A 19,238-nucleotide genomic window follows, 5' to 3' on the forward strand; every position below is an offset into this window, starting at 1 on the left:
ATCACTGCAGCCCTCCACCAGTCGGGGCTTTATGGCAAAGTGGCCTGACGAAAGCCTCTCCTCAGTGCAAGACATGAAAGCCTGCATGGAGTTTGCCAAGATGGTGAGAAATGAGATTCTCTGGTCTGATGAGACCAAGATACTAAGCGGTTTGTGTGGAGAAAACCAGGCACTGCTCATCACCTGTCCAATACAGTCCCAACAGTGAAGCATGGTGGTGGCAGCATCATGCTGTGGGGGTGTTTTTCAGCTGCAGGGACAGGACGACTGGTTGCAATCAAGGGAAAGATGAATGCGGCCAAGTACAGGGATATCCTGGACGAAAACCTTCTCCAGAGTGCTCAGGACCTCAGACTGGGCCGAAGGTTTACCTTCCAACAAGACAATGACCCTAAGCACACAGCTAAAATAACGAAGGAGTGGCTTCACATCAACTCCGTGACTGTTCTTGAATGGCCCAGCCAGAGCCCTGACTTAAACCCAATTGAGCATCTCTGGAGAGACCTAAAAATGGCTGTCCACCAACGTTTACCATCCAACCTGACAGAACTGGAGAGGATCTGCAAGGAGGAATGGCAGAGGATTCCCAAATCCAGGTGTCAAAAACCTGTTGCATCTTTCCCAAAAAGACTCATGGCTGTATTAGATCAAAAGGGTGCTTCTACTAAATACTGAGCAAAGGGTCTGAATACTTAGGACCATGTGATATTTCAGTTTTTCTTTTTTAATAAATCTGCAAAAATGTCAACAATTCTGTGTTTTTCTGTCAATATGGGGTGCTGTGTGTACATTAGTGAGAAAAAAAAAAATGAACAAATGATTTTAGCAAATGGCTGCAATATAACAAAGAGTGAAAAATTTAAGGGGGTCAGAATACTTTCCGTACCCACTGTATTTCAGTAGCTTAGTCAGTAGGGTATACCAGCAGGGTGTAACGTACATGTTGTTGATTTTGATGATTTAATAAGTTTAGACAATTCTACCTCTACTCTACCTCTGACGAATGAATGTAATTGTTACTCAGGGGGTCTACAGTGTGACGTCTGATGCAATACTGTACTGTTATTTACTCTCTAATAGTATCAATCCTGAAAGTAAAGAAATTCATAAAAGTCATTACTGCTGCGCTGTTTGGAAACGTCTGAAGTTGAAGCTTTATTTCTCGTAAATTTAGCCACTGTATCAAATAAATACCAAGGGTTATATTTGTTCTCTTCTAAGAGAGTTGAAAAATCAAGCAGATCTAGCAGTTTTTTAAAGCCTTCCTGTATGCAGCAACACTGCCCTTCCACGAAATGCGAAAAACCTCTAGTTTTGTTTTCTTCGAGCTGCGCTACATTTTTCACAATCAAAAACTCCTTGAATTCAGTCTTTTTTTTGTGTATTCCAATTTCAAGTGACAAAACCGACAAGGTCTTGTACCACTCAGATGAACACTCAATTTTTAAAAAAATAAAAGAAAATGAATTTACAGTCAAAATGACCTGAGGAGAGGATGTGCTTTTAGTCTGAAACAAAGACGTTACACATCTTAATTAAACAAAACTGTTTTATTGCATTTCTAATTTAAATCACACAAGTCAAGTCAAGAGAACAACATACAAATTTTAAGATGTTTTTAACAGTGTCTTTATAAAAAATACACATTTTATCTTATGAAGAGACTGAACTGACACACATTATGAAACAGCTGATGGAGTTAATATGTTTTCCATACATTTTTAGCACGAGACATCAAACAACTCAACACAACTACATACCACCAACAAACTTCATTTTCATCTACATTACTCATACTAAGTACATATCCGAAATGGAATTCTGAGCGGCGGTTAACGGGCCATGAGTCTGTGTCTGCTGCTCTGATCCACCAGTCTGTGATATTCTGCTAGTTTATCTTTCAGATTCTTGTACATCTGTAGACAGAGAAGCCAGAGAACATCAAGAAGCCATACATGCAAAATGTCATCATACTTTGCTGAGTACTGTATGTAATTAAGAAATCATAAATTTTCAGATTTTTATGAAATTGCATAGGCTCATCTGCAGTTGAATTTCCATTATCATTTTATGTTAGTTATAAAGACTATGTAACTACTGTAATCAACAAACTTCAAGACTCCATCCATTTTGTCTACCTGATGTAATTAACTTATTTTAATGCAGACATGGATTAGATCAGTCTTTATGTTAAACGGGTCAAACACAGAATTAAATTAGTGCTGCTGTCAGACAAGTCCAGGTGTTCTGCGGGTATGGATTTACCAAACAAGAACTGTGCAGGACTTTGCCCTACACTCTCTAATAACTTTATATACAAAAATATTTGAATATATTAAAGTTTTGTGATAAACAGTTACTATACAACTTTAAATCAATAGTTTTATATTTCTTCCATCATTTTTGAATCACTTACCAACCCATCTCAATAGATAAAACAGAGAACAATACTACATAGACCAGTTTCTAAACTTAAACAAGAAACAAACATCTCAGGCTATAAATGTAAGTGACAGTGTAAGTGATAAATGTAAGTGAACAATGTTTCACCTTTTCATTGATCTGACTTTCACTGAGGTTTCTTAAGAGCTGATCAATAGATGTATAAGGCAGCCACACCAGAGATGCTGTAGCTGAGAGCGGCCGCTGTCAGGAAATCAAAAGAAACAAACTGTACTGATTAGAACGTGAGCAGCATGCTTAACATTAGGAACAATTAACCATTTTACAGTGCCCCTGTTGTTGCATATGCACACTTATCAGGACACTCAAAATCTTGAATCTTCAGAATGCTTTTAGCAAGATGGACTGTGTTGTAAATCTCACATCAGCACCGGCCGGTCCAGAAAAAGACACTTTGACATGTTTGTTACTCTGTCAGAAATTAAACAGAGGGCCCCATTTCCTAGCTCTTGGGACATCAAAGGGCCCCTCATGTGGACTAAGTGCCAGATCACATTCCAACACACACCACACAGACACAGACACACACAAACATGCTTAGAGATTTTGTACAGCTATTCTCAAAATATGACTGGGCCAAAATGTACTCGTCATGTATGTCAAGTGCATGTATGTTTCCTAGTGTTTAGACTTAGTTTAAATGACTGTATTTGTGCTAGTGTTAGTTTAAATGATGGAATTTTGTCTGTAAACCATAACTTCTTTTACATGCGTTTCTTATTGGTCAAGTTTGGATTTGTTTTAAAACTTTCCACGTCTCATTCACCTATGTGTGTCACATGGCTGTCAAATGCATTGTTGCTGTCAAATGCATTTTAAATGGTACTATGAAGAAAATACACTCCTATCTGATACCTCCATAAATTATGCAAATTCAGCCACAGGACAAGACAAAGGAAGAGTTTGCCCGCCAACTTTGCACCTATGTCATTGGCTATTCCACCTCAAGGAGGTGTGTTGGCTTGTCTGTCATAAAAGAGGAGCACCAGGATTTTCCTGTGTGTTCTCCCGATTGCCCTGAATTATCCATCGCCCACTCACGCATGTCTCTCCCGGACGTCACTGCGACTGCGCTGCCATCGCGCTCATCTTTCGGGACCACCATCTTCCAACAAAACTAACTTTCAGTTCTCAGTTCAAACCTTCCCGCGAATGGAAGAAGCCAACGAACTGCACCAGCGCTAAACCGAAACTCGACACGTAAAACTGATGCAAGTACTACCGTTTCTCAATCTTAGATAATGAAACTGATTTCCGTGCTGCCTTTCAAGGACTGTTTTGTAAGTTTTGCTACTTGCCTTCTCTCTTTCCCTTTCTTTACTTTCACTCTTGTATATATGTGTATATCCTGTGTATAGCCGTATAACCTCTGTAGTAGTAGTTTTCATATATTAAACACATTATTCATGCTCGATTGTTCGTTTGCTCATTCAACAAGAACCAGGTCACTTTAACGTTTCGATCCTGTCCTTGCTGTACGTTTGGGTGCTAGAATAGGAAGTCTTTCTTGTGGCCAGAGAAAAAACCTTCCTTTTATAATATTCTATGAGGAGCTACCGGTTTGCTGGACAAACTGATAGTTTCTCTAAATAATTATTAAACCAGAACTAATCATATATGTAAGTGATTATAATTCGTTGTAATTAATTCACAATATATGTTTAATTCCCCCTTGGGTCGGTATATGCACCATAATTAATTATAAAGCTTTATGATTTATTATATTCATATATCCAACCCATAAATTGATTAATAACTGTACAAATTCGCTACACTGTTTTGGATTTTTGAAAATTACCATTCATGTAGAGTGTAACATAGCTCTAAGTGAATGAAGACATGCTGCAAAGTTTTAAATCAAAGTTTTAAAGCGCACCATATATAAAGTTATTGTCTCTTAAAAGTAAGACTCGACTTATTAAACAAGATTATTAAACTAATTAAACGAGAACATTCGTGACAACGAAACATTAGCATATTGCCCGCCCACTTACTGCACGTGCAGACAGGGTTTTCCTATTATGCCTTAAAAAAGGCATAATAGGGGCACTTTAAATATGGTTATGTCCAACCTACTTGTACATTCTGCTATTTGGAAAATTGTATTATTTACACTTTAAATAACACCCACTAAGTGGAAATGCACTTTTACATACATTATTTGCAATCTTGTAAAAAGATCCTTAAATGTCCATTACAGAGACTATAATGTTTTTGGTGAATAATTTCACCTGTCTAAAATTAATTTATTCTCTATTGTTGTGAATAGTTGTAATAGTATGCAGGACTCCATACCTCTATACCAAAATACTGATGTCCCTTTCCAAGCAGAGCATCCACATACTCTAGCACAAGTTCAGCTGCAGACTCCAGGTGATCATAGTTCAGATACAGACGCAACAGAGCTGCAGCATCAACTTCCTGAAAGAGAACCACATGTTTAGTACGTTATACCAACAGAGAAGAGGGATAGTGTGGAAATCATATCTGTAAACTTGCAAAACAAACAGTAAAGAGTGAATATCACAAAAGACCACGTTATTTTAAGTCCAGTGATCTTAATATATTTTCCATATGTATGGAAGTAAATTAATGCCAAATGTTTTTGAAATAAAAAGCTTGTTGAATTGCTCTAACTGAAAACAAATATGCACTACATTAGCTGTACTTGCATTTAGATGCACTGTATTTTTAAGGCTTGCATTTTTATGGGATGAAATTCAACATGGTTGTATATTTAAGCTGTGAATATTTCAATTAAAAATATTTCACACACATTTTCATTATTAAAAATTCAATAATTCATATTCACATTTCAAATTTCACTTCCAAGATATTTATTCTGTTTAAAAATACAACCTATAAAATTCAACTAGCAATTTTCAGTCCATTTTATTTCGCTTTACAAATTCGCTTCCACAAATTCAGTGGTTCAAATTCGGCAGAAAATTCAACATTTCACATCCGGGAACTGCAGGAAGAGCAGTAGAGTGCCGATGCATCATCTCTATCTGCTGTTGGTCTTCTTCACCAGCAGGTGCCGCTAGCGGCTGTTTACAAAGACGAGCAACGGCTAGTAAGTCATCATTCATTCATAAAAACGGATTTACAGAATTAGAGCAAGCATAAGTGAATATGTGATGATTATCAGGGCCAGTATAAATGCAGAAAAGCTGATAAAGACACAAAAACTGCATTTATGTTAAATTCAGTGTATTTACGCTTACTTTCCCAGTGTAGCTACAGCTTTCTGTACAGTGAACAAGATAACGTTATTGCCCGATGTTGGTGTACAGATCAAACGTTAAATCTGAGATAGACATATATTTCTCTCTGTTGTTTAGTTTCCTTAACTTTATATCGCGGCGCTGTGTTGTAATACTAGGGCTTCCCTCATCCGTCATTGCCCTGCCATCAGGACATATAAACTCTTAACACAGCTTAATGGACTCGTACAGTGATATAAAAGACCAAACTCGCACCTCATTTGTGATGTAGGTTAGACTATATAGGCTCCAAGAAAGCAGATACTGGCATAAAGTTGATTTGACGCTGAACGTTTGATTATGATACTCGCAAATTTAGGGACCGTCTCTAAAGTTACGACATTTGGTATTCACGTTTCTACCTTCTACCAAACTCTTGTAGACACACATGCACATATACATATTCAAACACACCTCACTCAAAGTACATGCATATATATATACTATTTATTTATTTTTATTTTTATTTTTTACACACGTTCATCACACTATTTTTTTTTACTTTGTTCATTTTTTATTTTACCTGATCATAGATTATCCTGCTTATAAAAATTTTAAATAAAATTTAGAAATAAAATTAACTAAGTAGAACTAATTGTGTGATGAATGTGTAAAAAAAAGAAAAAGTATATGTGCATGTACTTTGAGTTGAGTGTGTTTGAATATGTGTGTGTGTGTGTGTGTGTGTGTGTGTGTGTGTGAGAGTGTGTGAGAGAGAGAGAGAGAGAGAGAGAGAGAGAGAGAGAGAGAGAGAGAGAGAGAGAGAGAGAGAGAGAGAGAGAGAGAGAGAGAGAGAGAGAGAGAGAGAGAGAGAGAGAGAAGGGTGCATCACTCTTCGACCTGGCACCCATAGATGAACACTTCACAGGTAGTTTTGGTGACTAAATCATTCTCATCATATGCTATTGAGCTTTAAGTTATGGCATTTTTTTGTATAATCCAATACAGTAGTGAAATACATAGCAATCTTTACATATTACTTGACAGTTTATTTGGAACCACTTTACAGTAAGGTTCATAATGTATTAACTAATGTGAACTATCCATGAGCAACACATTTGTTGTTGTATTTGTTAATCTTTGTTAACGTTAATAAAAATACAGCAGTTCATTGTTCATGTTACCTCACTGTGCATTAACTAAAGTTTACAAATACAACTCTTGATTTTAGTAATGTATTAGTAAATGCTGGAATTAACATTAACAAAGATTAGTAAGTGCTGTAGAAGTGCAGTTCATTGTTCGTTCATATCAACTATTTAATATAAAGTGTTACCTTTTATTATAATAAACATCAAAAATCTAAAAGGTTTGCATTATACCTGACAGCTAGATGAACAATTTACAGTTGGTTTTGTGACTAAGTCATTCTCTTTAAATGCAATTGAAGGTAGAAACGTGAATACAGAATGTCGTAACTTTAGAGACGGTCCCTAAATTTGCGAGTATCACAATCAAACGTTCAGCGTCAAATCAACTTTATGCCAGTATCTGCTTTCTTGGAGCCTATATAGTCTAACCTACATCACAAATGAGGTGCGAGTTTGGTCTTTTATATCACTGTACGAGTCCATTAAGCTGTGTTAAGAGTTTATATGTCCTGATGGCAGGGCAACCCTATGACGGATGAGGGAAGCCCTAGTATTACAACACAGCGCCGCGATATAAAGTTAAGGAAACTAAACAACAGAGAGAAATATATGTCTATCTCAGATTTAACGTTTGATCTGTACACCAACATCGGGCAATAACGTTATCTTGTTCACTGTACAGAAAGCTGTAGCTACACTGGGAAAGTAAGCGTAAATACACTGAATTAAACATAAATGCAGTTTTTGTGTCTTTATCAGCTTTTCTGCATTTATACTGGCCCTGATAATCATCACATATTCACTTATGCTTGCTCTAATTCTGTAAATCCGTTTTTATGAATGAATGATGACTTACTAGCCGTTGCTCGTCTTTGTAAACAGCCGCTAGCGGCACCTGCTGGTGAAGAAGACTAACAGCAGATAGAGATGATGCATCGGCACTCTACTGCTCTTCCTGCATTTCCCGGATGTGAAATGTTGAATTTTCTGCCGAATTTGAACCACTGAATTTGTGGGAGCGAATTTGTAAAGCGAAATAAAATGGACTGAAAATTGCTAGTCGAATTTTATAGGTTGTATTTTTAAACAGAATGAATATTTTGGAAGTGAAATTTGAAAGGTGAATATGAATTATTGAATTTTTAATAATGAAAATGTGTGTGAAATATTTTTAATTGAAATATTCACAGTTTAAATATACGATTGTGTTGAATTTCATCCCATAAACATGCAAGCCTTAAAAATACAGTGCATCTAAATGTGTGTGAGAGAGAGAGAGAGAGAGAGAGAGAGAGAGAGAGAGAGAGAGAGAGAGAGAGAGAGAGAGAGAGAGAGAGAGAGAGAGAGAGAGAGAGAGAGAGAGAGAGAGAGAGAGAGAGAGATTGAAAAAACGCTTTTATTTACAACATGTAGGTAAACCCAAAAAGTGTAACCACTAAAATCTACATTACACCATATAAATTACAAGAAAAATATATAATAAAAAGAAAAGAAAAACACACAAAAAACAAACAAACACCAAAACACTTTAAAAAGTCAACAGTAAATCATCATTTTCATTGATTGTACATAAGACTCCATTTATAGCCCAGGTATTCACAAACATTGGCAAGCACCCTACCATCCTATAATATGCATGTTCAATTCTGAGCCTTGATGCTATCAAACCCTTAAACATCAGCAAAGGGTCTAATGTGCTTTTTCCAATAATCTTATTTTTCCTTGTTTTCCATATAGCGAGCTTGGCACTTCCAAACAAAAAATTCAATAAAACCATGACATTTTTCCGACTAACAGAGTATTTTGGCCCAAAGATAAACAATTGATTAGATAAATTTTCACCTAAAGATGATACCCATTGAGACAGAAAAAAAAAACAAATGACCTAACCGTACACATTGCACAAAAAGATGGAAAACAGTTTCATTTTCCAAACAGAAAGGACACCCCACCCCTATATCTGGATTGAGGTGCATCACATGTCTGTTTGTAGCTATTGCACCGTGTACAAGCCTCCACTGCAAGTCACCAGTCCGTTTATCAATGGGGCGTTTGTACAGTGACCGCCAGCTACCTTTAGGGGAGATGTCTGCTCCAAAAATCTGTCCACTTTGATGACATTACTCCAGATAGACCCCGTGCATTGGTCACTTTCACACAAGTCACATACAAAACCTTTTTACCAGCAGACTCAAAGGTATCCAGTTGAGGGGTTTTGAAAGATAATATAAGGTTTTCCTCCTCAAGAAAATCCTTTACGTCAGCAGTTATCATCAAGGGCGGCAAATGGTAGTCACACCCAGCCATCCATTCATTCATATGGTTAGAATTTTTGATGAAAAGCCTTTGATCATAATTCAACTCCCCAACCACTTCATCAATAAGCTGTTTCAGGAAACGAAGGGACTTTATTCCAGTTCTCTCACTCAAAGTCTCCCAGCTGGTGTTTAAAATGTGGCCAAGTTTTACGCATCCAGCAGCTATCAGCCGTGATGACAAACTGGTATAGTTCAAGAGTCTAGACGGTAGAAAAGAGTTCTGAAACAATGGCTCTTCCATTAGCCAAAAGCCTACATTTAGTTCAGCAGATCTTGAGACAGAAAACACCTTCCATGCTTCCATCACAGATTTGTAAAAGGGTGTCAAGTCTTTTAGAGTGATTTCATTCAGGTTCATTAAAAAGAGATGTTTATCAAGTCCCATATCGCCTGCTTTCCTCAAGAGTGCGACAGCAGTGTTAACCCATGCAATGTCATGGTCATAGAGCAGTCTCTGAGCAGCTTGTAGACGAAAGGCCATGAGTCTAGATTTAATGTCCACAAGACCTTGCCCCCCTTCTTGCACTGGTAAAAAAAGGACAGCTGATCGGACCCAATGTTGCCCGGACAAAAAAAATTACACCAGCATCCTTTGAATTTCTTGCACTAATCCATCAGGAGGTTGTAAAACAATAAATTTATGCCATAGAGCAGAAGCGACCAGGTTGTTAGCAACTAGAACTCTCCCCCTATAGGATAGCTGGGGTAGCAGCCAGTTCCATCGAGACAACCGGGTGCACACTCTCTCCAAAAGTCCCTCCCAATTTTTCTTTTGAAAGTCAGCAGATCCCAAAACACACCAAGTATTTTTAAACCTTTACTATTCCAGTTTAAGCTGTCTGGTAGTTTCGGGAGATTTTCCAGATTTCTTTGACCTGACCAGAAAGCCTCAGTCTTATCCCAATTTACTTTTGCTGATGATGCACCTTCATACATCTCAAGTACTTTTGACAGAGCTTTTATATCATTATTGTCATTGACAAAAACTGTAACATCATCAGCGTAAGCAGTAATTGTAGTTCTTACATGAGGCATTGTAGGTACTGCTAAACCAGTTAAAGTTTTCCTTATATTAAAAAGTAATGGCTCAATAGCAATACTGTACAATTGTCCTGATAAAGGGCATCCTTGTCTAATGCCCCTTGAAACCAGAATAGGTCGACTTAGACCTCCTCCCCACTTTAACAATACAAGAAGCTCCAGTATATAATAACCTTATCCATTTGATAAAATCTTCACCAAACCCAAATGCAGCAAGTAAATTAAAAAGATAGTTATGATCAACACGATCAAACGCCTTTTCTTGGTCTAAAGCAATCAATCCAATTTCTGCATTAAACATTTTGCAGACATCCAATGTGTCTCTCACCAAAAAAGGTTATCCATTATGGATCTCTTTGGAATACAATAGGTTTGATCTTTATGAATTATCGAATGTAAAACCTTCTTAAGTCTATTAGAAAGACATTTGGATAGAATTTTATAGTCTGTTGTTAATAAGGCAACAGGTCTCCAGTTTTTTAACAAAGTCAAGTCTCCCTTTTAGGTAGTAGGGACAATACAGCACGTTGACATGTGGCAGGTAAAATACAATCTTTATAACTTTCACAAAAAACTCCATAAAGGTCCATTCCGATGTGTTTCCAAAAATGTTTATAAAATTCAGAAGTCAACCCGTCAATGCCAGGAGAGCGACCAGGTTTCAACTCTCCAACAGCAATAGTGAGTTCTTGAAAAGTAATTGGCATATCCAGCGCAGTCTTAGAAAAAGAGTCTATTTGAGGGAGTCCATGCAAAAGTTCTGTTGTGCAATCAATGTTGCAATAATCAGCTTTATAGAGTGAAGAATAAAAACCAACAGCATGATGACGCATTTCTATAATGTCATTTGTAATCTTTCCATCCGGAAGACGTAAACACATCATCTGCTTATATTGTGCCACAGAATGTTCTAAATTAAAAAAATAGGCACTTGGTGCATCCATATCAGCAACTGATATAAATCGTGACCTCACTAAAGCTGCCTTCACCCTCTCATTCAAATGAAAATGTAACTGCCTCTTTTTCTGTTGTAGGTTATTGATAGAGGCTGTATCGTGTCGTCTTATCAATTCTGCCTCAATAATTTCTATATCTTTTTCCAGGGCTTGAATAGTTTCTCTTTGAGTAGTAGTAGAATATGCCGTATACTGTTGGCAGCATAGTTTTATTTGAGTTTTACCAACCTCCCACCATTGTTTTAAATTTTCAAATTCAGTTTTTTTTCCTTTCCAATACTTCCAGAATGCCAAAAAATGTTCAGAAAATAAAGCATCCTGCAATAATTTAGCATTAAAATGCCAATGAGAGGATTTTTCTTGGCAACTGCCTCATATTTACTGAAATAAAAACTAAATGGTGATCAGAAAATCCTATTGGAGATATACAACAATCAACTACCCTATTATTAAAACATTTTGAAACATAGATTCTATCTAATCGAGCAGCACTTACTCTATTGTCAGAAACTTTAACCCATGTATATTGTTTGTCTGCTGGATGCTTTATTCTCCACATATCTAAAAGTTCTGCCTCTCTCACCACTCTTGACAAATAGTTTGAGGATAGCATATGAGGCTCTTCATTGTTACGGTCAACATTGAAACATTCTGTACAGTTCCAATCTCCACCAATGATGATGTTTCCATCACTAAAATCTTGTTTTAAAACATCAGCTAGTATATTAAAAAACTGTATTCGCTCATGACCTACATTTGGTGCATAAACATTTATAAAATAAATTGTCATGCCTTCAATAATAGTTTTAACAACAACAAGACGACCTTTCACAACTTCTTCAGTTTTTTCAATACTAACTTTTCCATGTGGAGAAAAAAGTAAAGCAACTCCAGCACTAAAATTTGTACCATGGCTAAGTATATTTTGACCTTTCCACCACATCCCCCACTCGGCTTCATTATCACAATCACTATGGGTTTCTTGCAGTAAGATAACATGTAACTTTTTATTCTGCATTATTTCAGACACCAAAGCTCGTTTATATCTATCCCTCCCTCCATTAATATTTAATGAACCCACCCTCAAAAGATCCATATAATTTAAGAATGAAAGAGAAAACAGCAACAAAAGAAACCAATAGATAAAGAGACAAGAACACCACGTGATGCATGGCTAATCTCTCATAAAAAAGCTTTTAACCTCTTCTTTTTATCCACTTTTCTACTTTTTCTAATAACTGTGACATGCTTTTTCAACCGAAAACGTTTCTGCTTACTCAACTGATCAAGGCTCATAGTCTTGAGGAGAAACGACACTGACCGCTCCAAATTTGTCAACATCAGGAAAGAAATCTTTAATGTTGACTTGTTTTCCGAATGTCTCATCAAGAAAGCCATTAATTTCCGCTAATGAATGCATAGAAAGATCTTTAATAGACAGATCTTGGGAGTCACCTTCCAATCCACATACAGAACCTACTTGTGAATCACAATCATAATCAAGAAGAGAACCATTTTCATCAGATACATCATCATCCATTACACTACCATCATTAGTGACAACCAACTCTCTCTTTCTTGTACCTAAACACACAGGCTCCTGAAAACTGCTTGAACTTGGCCCTGCAATTGGATCTGTATTAGGATCTGTATTAGTAACAATTTCGTGTGCTTCTATGATAGCGGACGGCGCCGCACCAGAGGCGCTTACTCGGCTGCTGCACCTGCGTCTTCCTCTTGAGCAGTGTGCTCCGCCGCATCGCCCTCTCCCGACTCAACAGGCCTGTCCTCTGGTGTACGCTCTCTGTGTGGGCATGCGAACTTTTTGTGACCTAAATCACCGCATTCGAAGCACCTCAAACTACCAGTTGTTGCGTACACCATATAAGTTTTCCCTTCATGTCTTACCCGAAATGAAACGTCCAGCGTGTTTTCGGGAGATTCTAGAAACATAAACACCTGCCTTCTGAAAGATTTAACATGTTTCAGAGACGGGTGTTTACATCCCAATGTAATCGTTTTGAACCCACTGGCAAATTTGCCAAACCGAACTAATTCCCGTTCCAACGCGTCATCCGGAATAAAAGGTGGGACATTAGATACTGTGATTTTTGCTGTCGGCGCATGTAACGGGGAAACTTGAACAAAGTTTCCGTTTATAACAAGACCACTTTCGATTAAACGATTAACAAAAACTTGCTCTTTCAAGAACACTACTACGGCTTTGTTCATACGGGAAGCGGACACAATATTCTCATGTCCGACTTCCCCGCCAGCCGAGATAAGCACATCTTCCACTATAACGCCGTCCTCTGGCACACACCTGAAACCATTACGCAAGGACAAAGACGGCACCTCCTCATGAGACGCCATCTCTCCTTGCGCAACATTCACTTCAAAACCTTAACCTAAAAATAAACCATGCAAAAGAAAGAAAGAAGAAAAGAAAGAAAAAGAAAAAAATAATTTAAACTAGTAATTGAGACTATGTGAATTCACACAGCTCAGGTCTCACCCTACACCACTCCACCCACTCCCAGCATGCAACAGAGAGAGAGAGAGAGAGAGAGAGAGAGAGAGAGAGAGAGAGAGAGAGAGAGAAGGGTGCATCACTCTTCGACCTGGCACCCATAGATGAACACTTCACAGGTAGTTTTGGTGACTAAATCATTCTCATCATATGCTATTGAGCTTTAAGTTATGGCATTTTTTTGTATAATCCAATACAGTAGTGAAATACATAGCAATCTTTACATATTACTTGACAGTTTATTTGGAACCACTTTACAGTAAGGTTCATAATGTATTAACTAATGTGAACTATCCATGAGCAACACATTTGTTGTTGTATTTGTTAATCTTTGTTAACGTTAATAAAAATACAGCAGTTCATTGTTCATGTTACCTCACTGTGCATTAACTAAAGTTTGTGAAGAAGACTAACAGCAGATAGAGATGATGCATCGGCACTCTACTGCTCTTCCTGCATTTCCCGGATGTGAAATGTTGAATTTTCTGCCGAATTTGAACCACTGAATTTGTGGGAGCGAATTTGTAAAGCGAAATAAAATGGACTGAAAATTGCTAGTCGAATTTTATAGGTTGTATTTTTAAACAGAATGAATATTTTGGAAGTGAAATTTGAAAGGTGAATATGAATTATTGAATTTTTAATAATGAAAATGTGTGTGAAATATTTTTAATTGAAATATTCACAGTTTAAATATACGATTGTGTTGAATTTCATCCCATAAACATGCAAGCCTTAAAAATACAGTGCATCTAAATGCAAGCACAGCTAATGTAATGCATATTTTTTTCAAATAGTGCAATTCAACAAGCTTTTTATTTCAAAAACATTTGGCATTATCTTACTTCCATACATATGTCAGCATTAACTAATGCACGCATGGGTGGGTCAAAGAGGCGATGATGAAGTAGGCTTTGATCTACTGCACTTATGTATTCATCTCTATTACATAATAGAAACCAAGAAGTCCAAAGTGTTTTGGCAGCTTAGGTTCAATAAAAGTTTGTTTTTAGATTACCAAGTAAGTTTTGAGTTGTAAAGTTAAGTTATAACGTTTATAGTACAATGAACTCTTATTTCAAAAGATGAGGGGAAAACTAGATTTTTTGATTCATAACCCCTTTAACAGAAATAGACAAAGACAGTAGCATATCCATTACCCTTCAAATTGCGCAAATTGAAAATCATTCTTTATAGATGGCGCAGTATGTTTGGACAGAAGACTGGTAGGGTTGGGCAAATTTTTTTTTCTTCGATTAATCTTTTTTAAAATTGTGGTCAATACGATATCGATTTTCAAAAGCCACGTATCGATTTTTTCCGTATTTATTTCCGCAAACATTGGACATAATATCTGATTGACGTTAATCTTATTACTAGTCTTCTCCACTAGATGCCATCCTCTTATCACCTTACCGTGATATTTCAGTGGGGCCAGTGTCATTTATTTAGTGCTGAACATGACGGATGCAGCTGCGCCTTTCAGCATGAAAGTTTCCTGATTGGTCCAGCGCTGCATGGTCATTAAAGGTGCCCAAGAATGCTTTTTCACAAGAGGTAATATAAGTCTAAAGGTGTCTCCTGAATGTGTCTGTGAAGTTTCAGATTTTTTTAAATACATTTTTTTAACTGCCTATTTTGGGGCATCATTAACTACACACTGATTTTGGCAGCACGCCACCCCTTTAATACGCCTGCTCCCTGCCACACAAGCTCTCGACTATATTACAGTGAATTTACAAAGTTCACACAGCTAACCCTCAAATGGACCTTTACAAGATGTTCGTAATGCATGCTGTATGCATGCTTCGAATAATGTGAGTAAAGTATTTATTTTGATGTTTACGTTTGATTCTGTATGAGTTTGAGGCTATGCTCTGTGGCTAACGGCTAATGCTACACTGTTGGAGAGATTTATAAAGAATGAAGTTGTGTTTATGCATTATACAGACTGCAAGTGTTTAAAAATGAAAATAGCGACGGCTCTTGTCTCCGTGAATACAGTAATAAACAATGGTAACTTTAACCACATTTAACAGTACATTAGCAACATGCTAATGAAACATTTAGAAAGACAATTTACAAATATCACTAAAAATATCAGTTATTATTGCTCCATCTACCATTTTTCGCTGTTGTTCTTGCTTGCTTACCTTGTCTGTGCACAGATCCAGATGTTAATACTGCCTTTCCTTGTCTAATGCCTTGAACATGGGCTGGCATATATGCAAATATTGGGGTCATACATATTAATGATCCCGACTGTTACGTAACGGTGTTATGTTGAGATCTGCGTGTTTTCCGGAAGTCTTTTAAACAAATTAGATTTACATAAGGAGGAGGAAGCAATGGGGTTTGAAACTTAATGTATGTCTTTTCCATGTACTGAACTCTTGTTATCTAACTATGCCGAGGTAAATTCAAATTTTGATTCTAGGGCACCTTTAAAGTTCATAATTTGCACGCGTTTTCAAGCTTTGCCAATATAAGCATTCAAGTGAAAGAGAACTTGTGCGCGCTGTGTGAGAATTTTTTTGTGCGCGTCACCCCACCCAAAGAGCTCAGAGCTGCGAAATAAGAAAATGAATTCTCTTTTACCTCTCCTTGCATCTAAACAGACAAATTCACACAAATTTATCTCAAAATCTCTGCCTTTGCGGTAAACATAGACGGTTACGGTTATGGTAAGCAGTAGAGAAAGAAAGAATGCATAGGTGTCATTATTGTATGTATCAGTGCATTAGTTTTAAAGTGACAGCCACCTAAAATCCCAGAAGCTGCTGTCTGTGTTTTAATGTTTATCAAACTAAGAGAAAATCACTCCGATCTTCATTGAATAATGTTTTTGTAACTTTAAGGATTAACCTTTATTTTGATACAGTGAAGATTATATAGTGTTTATTTGTGCTATTGCTTGTAGTTTAATTATGTGTTCTTTTTTATTAATGACTATTTACTTGTCTTTAATGATCTGAAATTTATATTAATAGTTTTAGCTGTGGTCTCAAATGGAATTGAAAACTGTTAAATTTCACTGGTATCTAAAATATTGGGTGTCATAACCTTGTTACAATATAGGTAGGCTATACATGGGTCAAAAACAACAAAAACAATAACTATTTTATTCATTTATTATTTTTTTGTGGTGGGGCCAGTGAAAATGTATTGGATTCACTGAATTAAAAAAAAATTGAAAATCGAATCAAAATCGAATAGAGACCTTGAAAATCGAAATGAAATCAAACTGGGACATCTCGATACCCAGCCCTAACGGCGAGACAGTTCTTTATTAAAATTATAAAAGACAAAAGAATTACGGGAATAATGGATTTTAAACGACAAAGTAATGAGATATGAGGGAGAAACACCCAGAAACACCTCATACGTGGACACTCCCAAGTATAAGGGGCTTTTCATTGCCATTAATGCTAAGATAACATGCCTATTAAAAATAATGGCTAATGCAGTGGCTGCGATATACGATATATATACACCTACTAACATCCTTTGCCATGATTTTTGGAATTACTTATCACGAGAGGAAAAAATTATGTTTTAGTTACATGACAGTTAAAGGATTAGTTCGCCCAAAAATGAAAATTATTTCTTTAATTATTCACCCTCATGTCATTCCACACCTGTAAGACCTTCGTTCATCTTCGGAACACAAATTAAGATATTTCTGATAAAATCTGATGGCTCCGTAAGGCCTGCATTGCCAACAATAACACTCCCTTTTTCAATGCCCAGAAAGCTATTAAAAACATATTTAAAACTTATTACATATTTATTTCATGAAGCAGTCTTTTGAAATCACCCATCACTAGATATTGTGGAATAAATTCTCGTCACTTTATAATATTAAGATTGAACTACTGTAGTCACATGAACTGTTTTAAAGGTGCCATCGAATGTTTTTTTACAAGATGTATTATAAGTCTAAAGTGTCCCCTGAATGTGTCTGAAGTTTCAGCTCAAAATACCCCATAGATTTTTTTAAATTAATTTTTTTAACTGCCTATTTTGGGGCATAATTAGAAATGCGCCGATTCAGGGCTGCTGGCCCTTTAATTGCTCGTGCTCTCCGCCCACGGAGCTTGCGCTTGCCTTAAACAGTGTATAAACAAAGTTTACACAGCTAATATATCCCACAAAATAGATCTTTACAAAGTGTTCGTCATGCATACTGCATGCATGCGTCGGATTATGTGAGTATTGTATACTGTTTACATTTGATTCTGAATGAATTTGAGGCTGTGATCCGTGGCTAATGGCTAATGCTACACTGTTGGAGAGATTTATAAAGAATGAAGTTGTATAAACGGCTTACGTGTGTGGCCCCTTTAAGACTTGTTGCCCCTTTAAGACTTGTTGCCCCTTTAAGAAGTGACGCAGCAAAGTTGTGTGGAGGAAATGCAAGCCGATCCAAGTTGGAGTGTTATATGTGTGCGTGCATCTTATAAAGTGAGTGATTCACTGTTAATATACACTTAGGATAAAGTTTAGCTTGTAATCTTGCATATAATTAAGTGTTGAAGTTAATGTAACTAAATTCGAGTGATTAAGCGTGTTTATCTTGCGATTGGTACATGCACGTGCATATTTACATCTGTCCTCAGATTATATGATCACTTTAATTATACTGATGTTATATCTTCTGTTGAGAGAAATTGTTATTCACATTTTAGATGTTTGTAGGAAATTGCAAATATAAATGTGAGTTGAAGATTATAGTTAAATGGTTTATTCAGATGCTAATATGTCTAATTATAGTATTTCATTCATTGCACGTAATATTCCACACTGTGTGAATTACTGTTTAATATATAGGATTGTTAAATAATTGGATCTGTATTATTTACTTATTGTAATTATTTATCTTTGTACAGACCACACACCTAATGCTTCAGTAAAAAAGACCTCAAAGAAAGAACTGTGGTTAACTGAGTTCCTGGGTTCTGACCGGCCCACCAGGGCGAGTGTTTTCTATCAAACAGTCCTTAAGAGATAGAGCTCAAAGTCCAATTTCCAATCCTACATTTGGTCCTTCGAGCCGGATTGTCACTTCCCTGGATTAAGATGTCAGCCAGTTCTGCACCAGTAAACCCTTCACTTCGCCCAAAGCACCGTCCAGCTTATTTAAAAGATTATGAGGTGGATATTCCAAGCCTTCATAAATCATCCTCACCAGTTAATACGAGACAGCAAGCAGTGGAGTCATCTGATGACGATTACTCTTCATCACACATTGGAGCGTCAGCTGCAAAGCCTAAAAGAGCACACAGTTTACCTGTGTTTTCTCCCCCTTCGAGGCTGACTGTCAGAGGTTGAGCATCGTGACCTCCTAAATCCTCTACAACAGCGCATTTCTAGCTCTTCCCGCCAGTCGTCACCACAATGTCCAAATCGACCACTACTGTCTGAACCCAATGCAGAGTTCCGTCCCCTTAGTGATGAAGGTGATGGATACCAGAGTGATCGATCAGATGCAAGCTCTATAAAGTTGCAAAGGATCTCAGAGGAGAATTCCAGACTTCGTGAAACACAGCAGGCCATTAAAGCTGACCTTAAAA

The 19,238-nt window shown here is 36.9% G+C and overlaps 1 protein-coding gene across 6 annotated transcripts in view; it reads right to left on the reverse strand.

Annotated features, from left to right (window-relative positions):
• Positions 1–1,554: 1,554 nt before the first annotated feature.
• The window catches only part of nup160 (nucleoporin 160), an 84,645-nt gene continuing 66,961 nt past the window's right edge, over positions 1,555–19,238 (reverse strand). For all 6 annotated transcript variants that reach the window (XM_067380593.1, XM_067380599.1, XM_067380597.1 and 3 more), the window contains 3 exons: positions 4,759–4,884; positions 2,551–2,646; positions 1,555–1,916 (listed from right to left, as the gene is read on the reverse strand). In XM_067380593.1, the coding sequence (XP_067236694.1) occupies positions 1,833–1,916; positions 2,551–2,646; positions 4,759–4,884 (306 nt within the window). In that variant the 3' untranslated portion in view covers positions 1,555–1,832. The remainder of the gene's footprint in view (positions 1,917–2,550; positions 2,647–4,758; positions 4,885–19,238) is intronic.

The sequence above is a fragment of the Chanodichthys erythropterus genome, chromosome 24 (assembly GCF_024489055.1).
Source record: "Chanodichthys erythropterus isolate Z2021 chromosome 24, ASM2448905v1, whole genome shotgun sequence".
NCBI classification, from domain to species: domain Eukaryota; kingdom Metazoa; phylum Chordata; class Actinopteri; order Cypriniformes; family Xenocyprididae; genus Chanodichthys; species Chanodichthys erythropterus.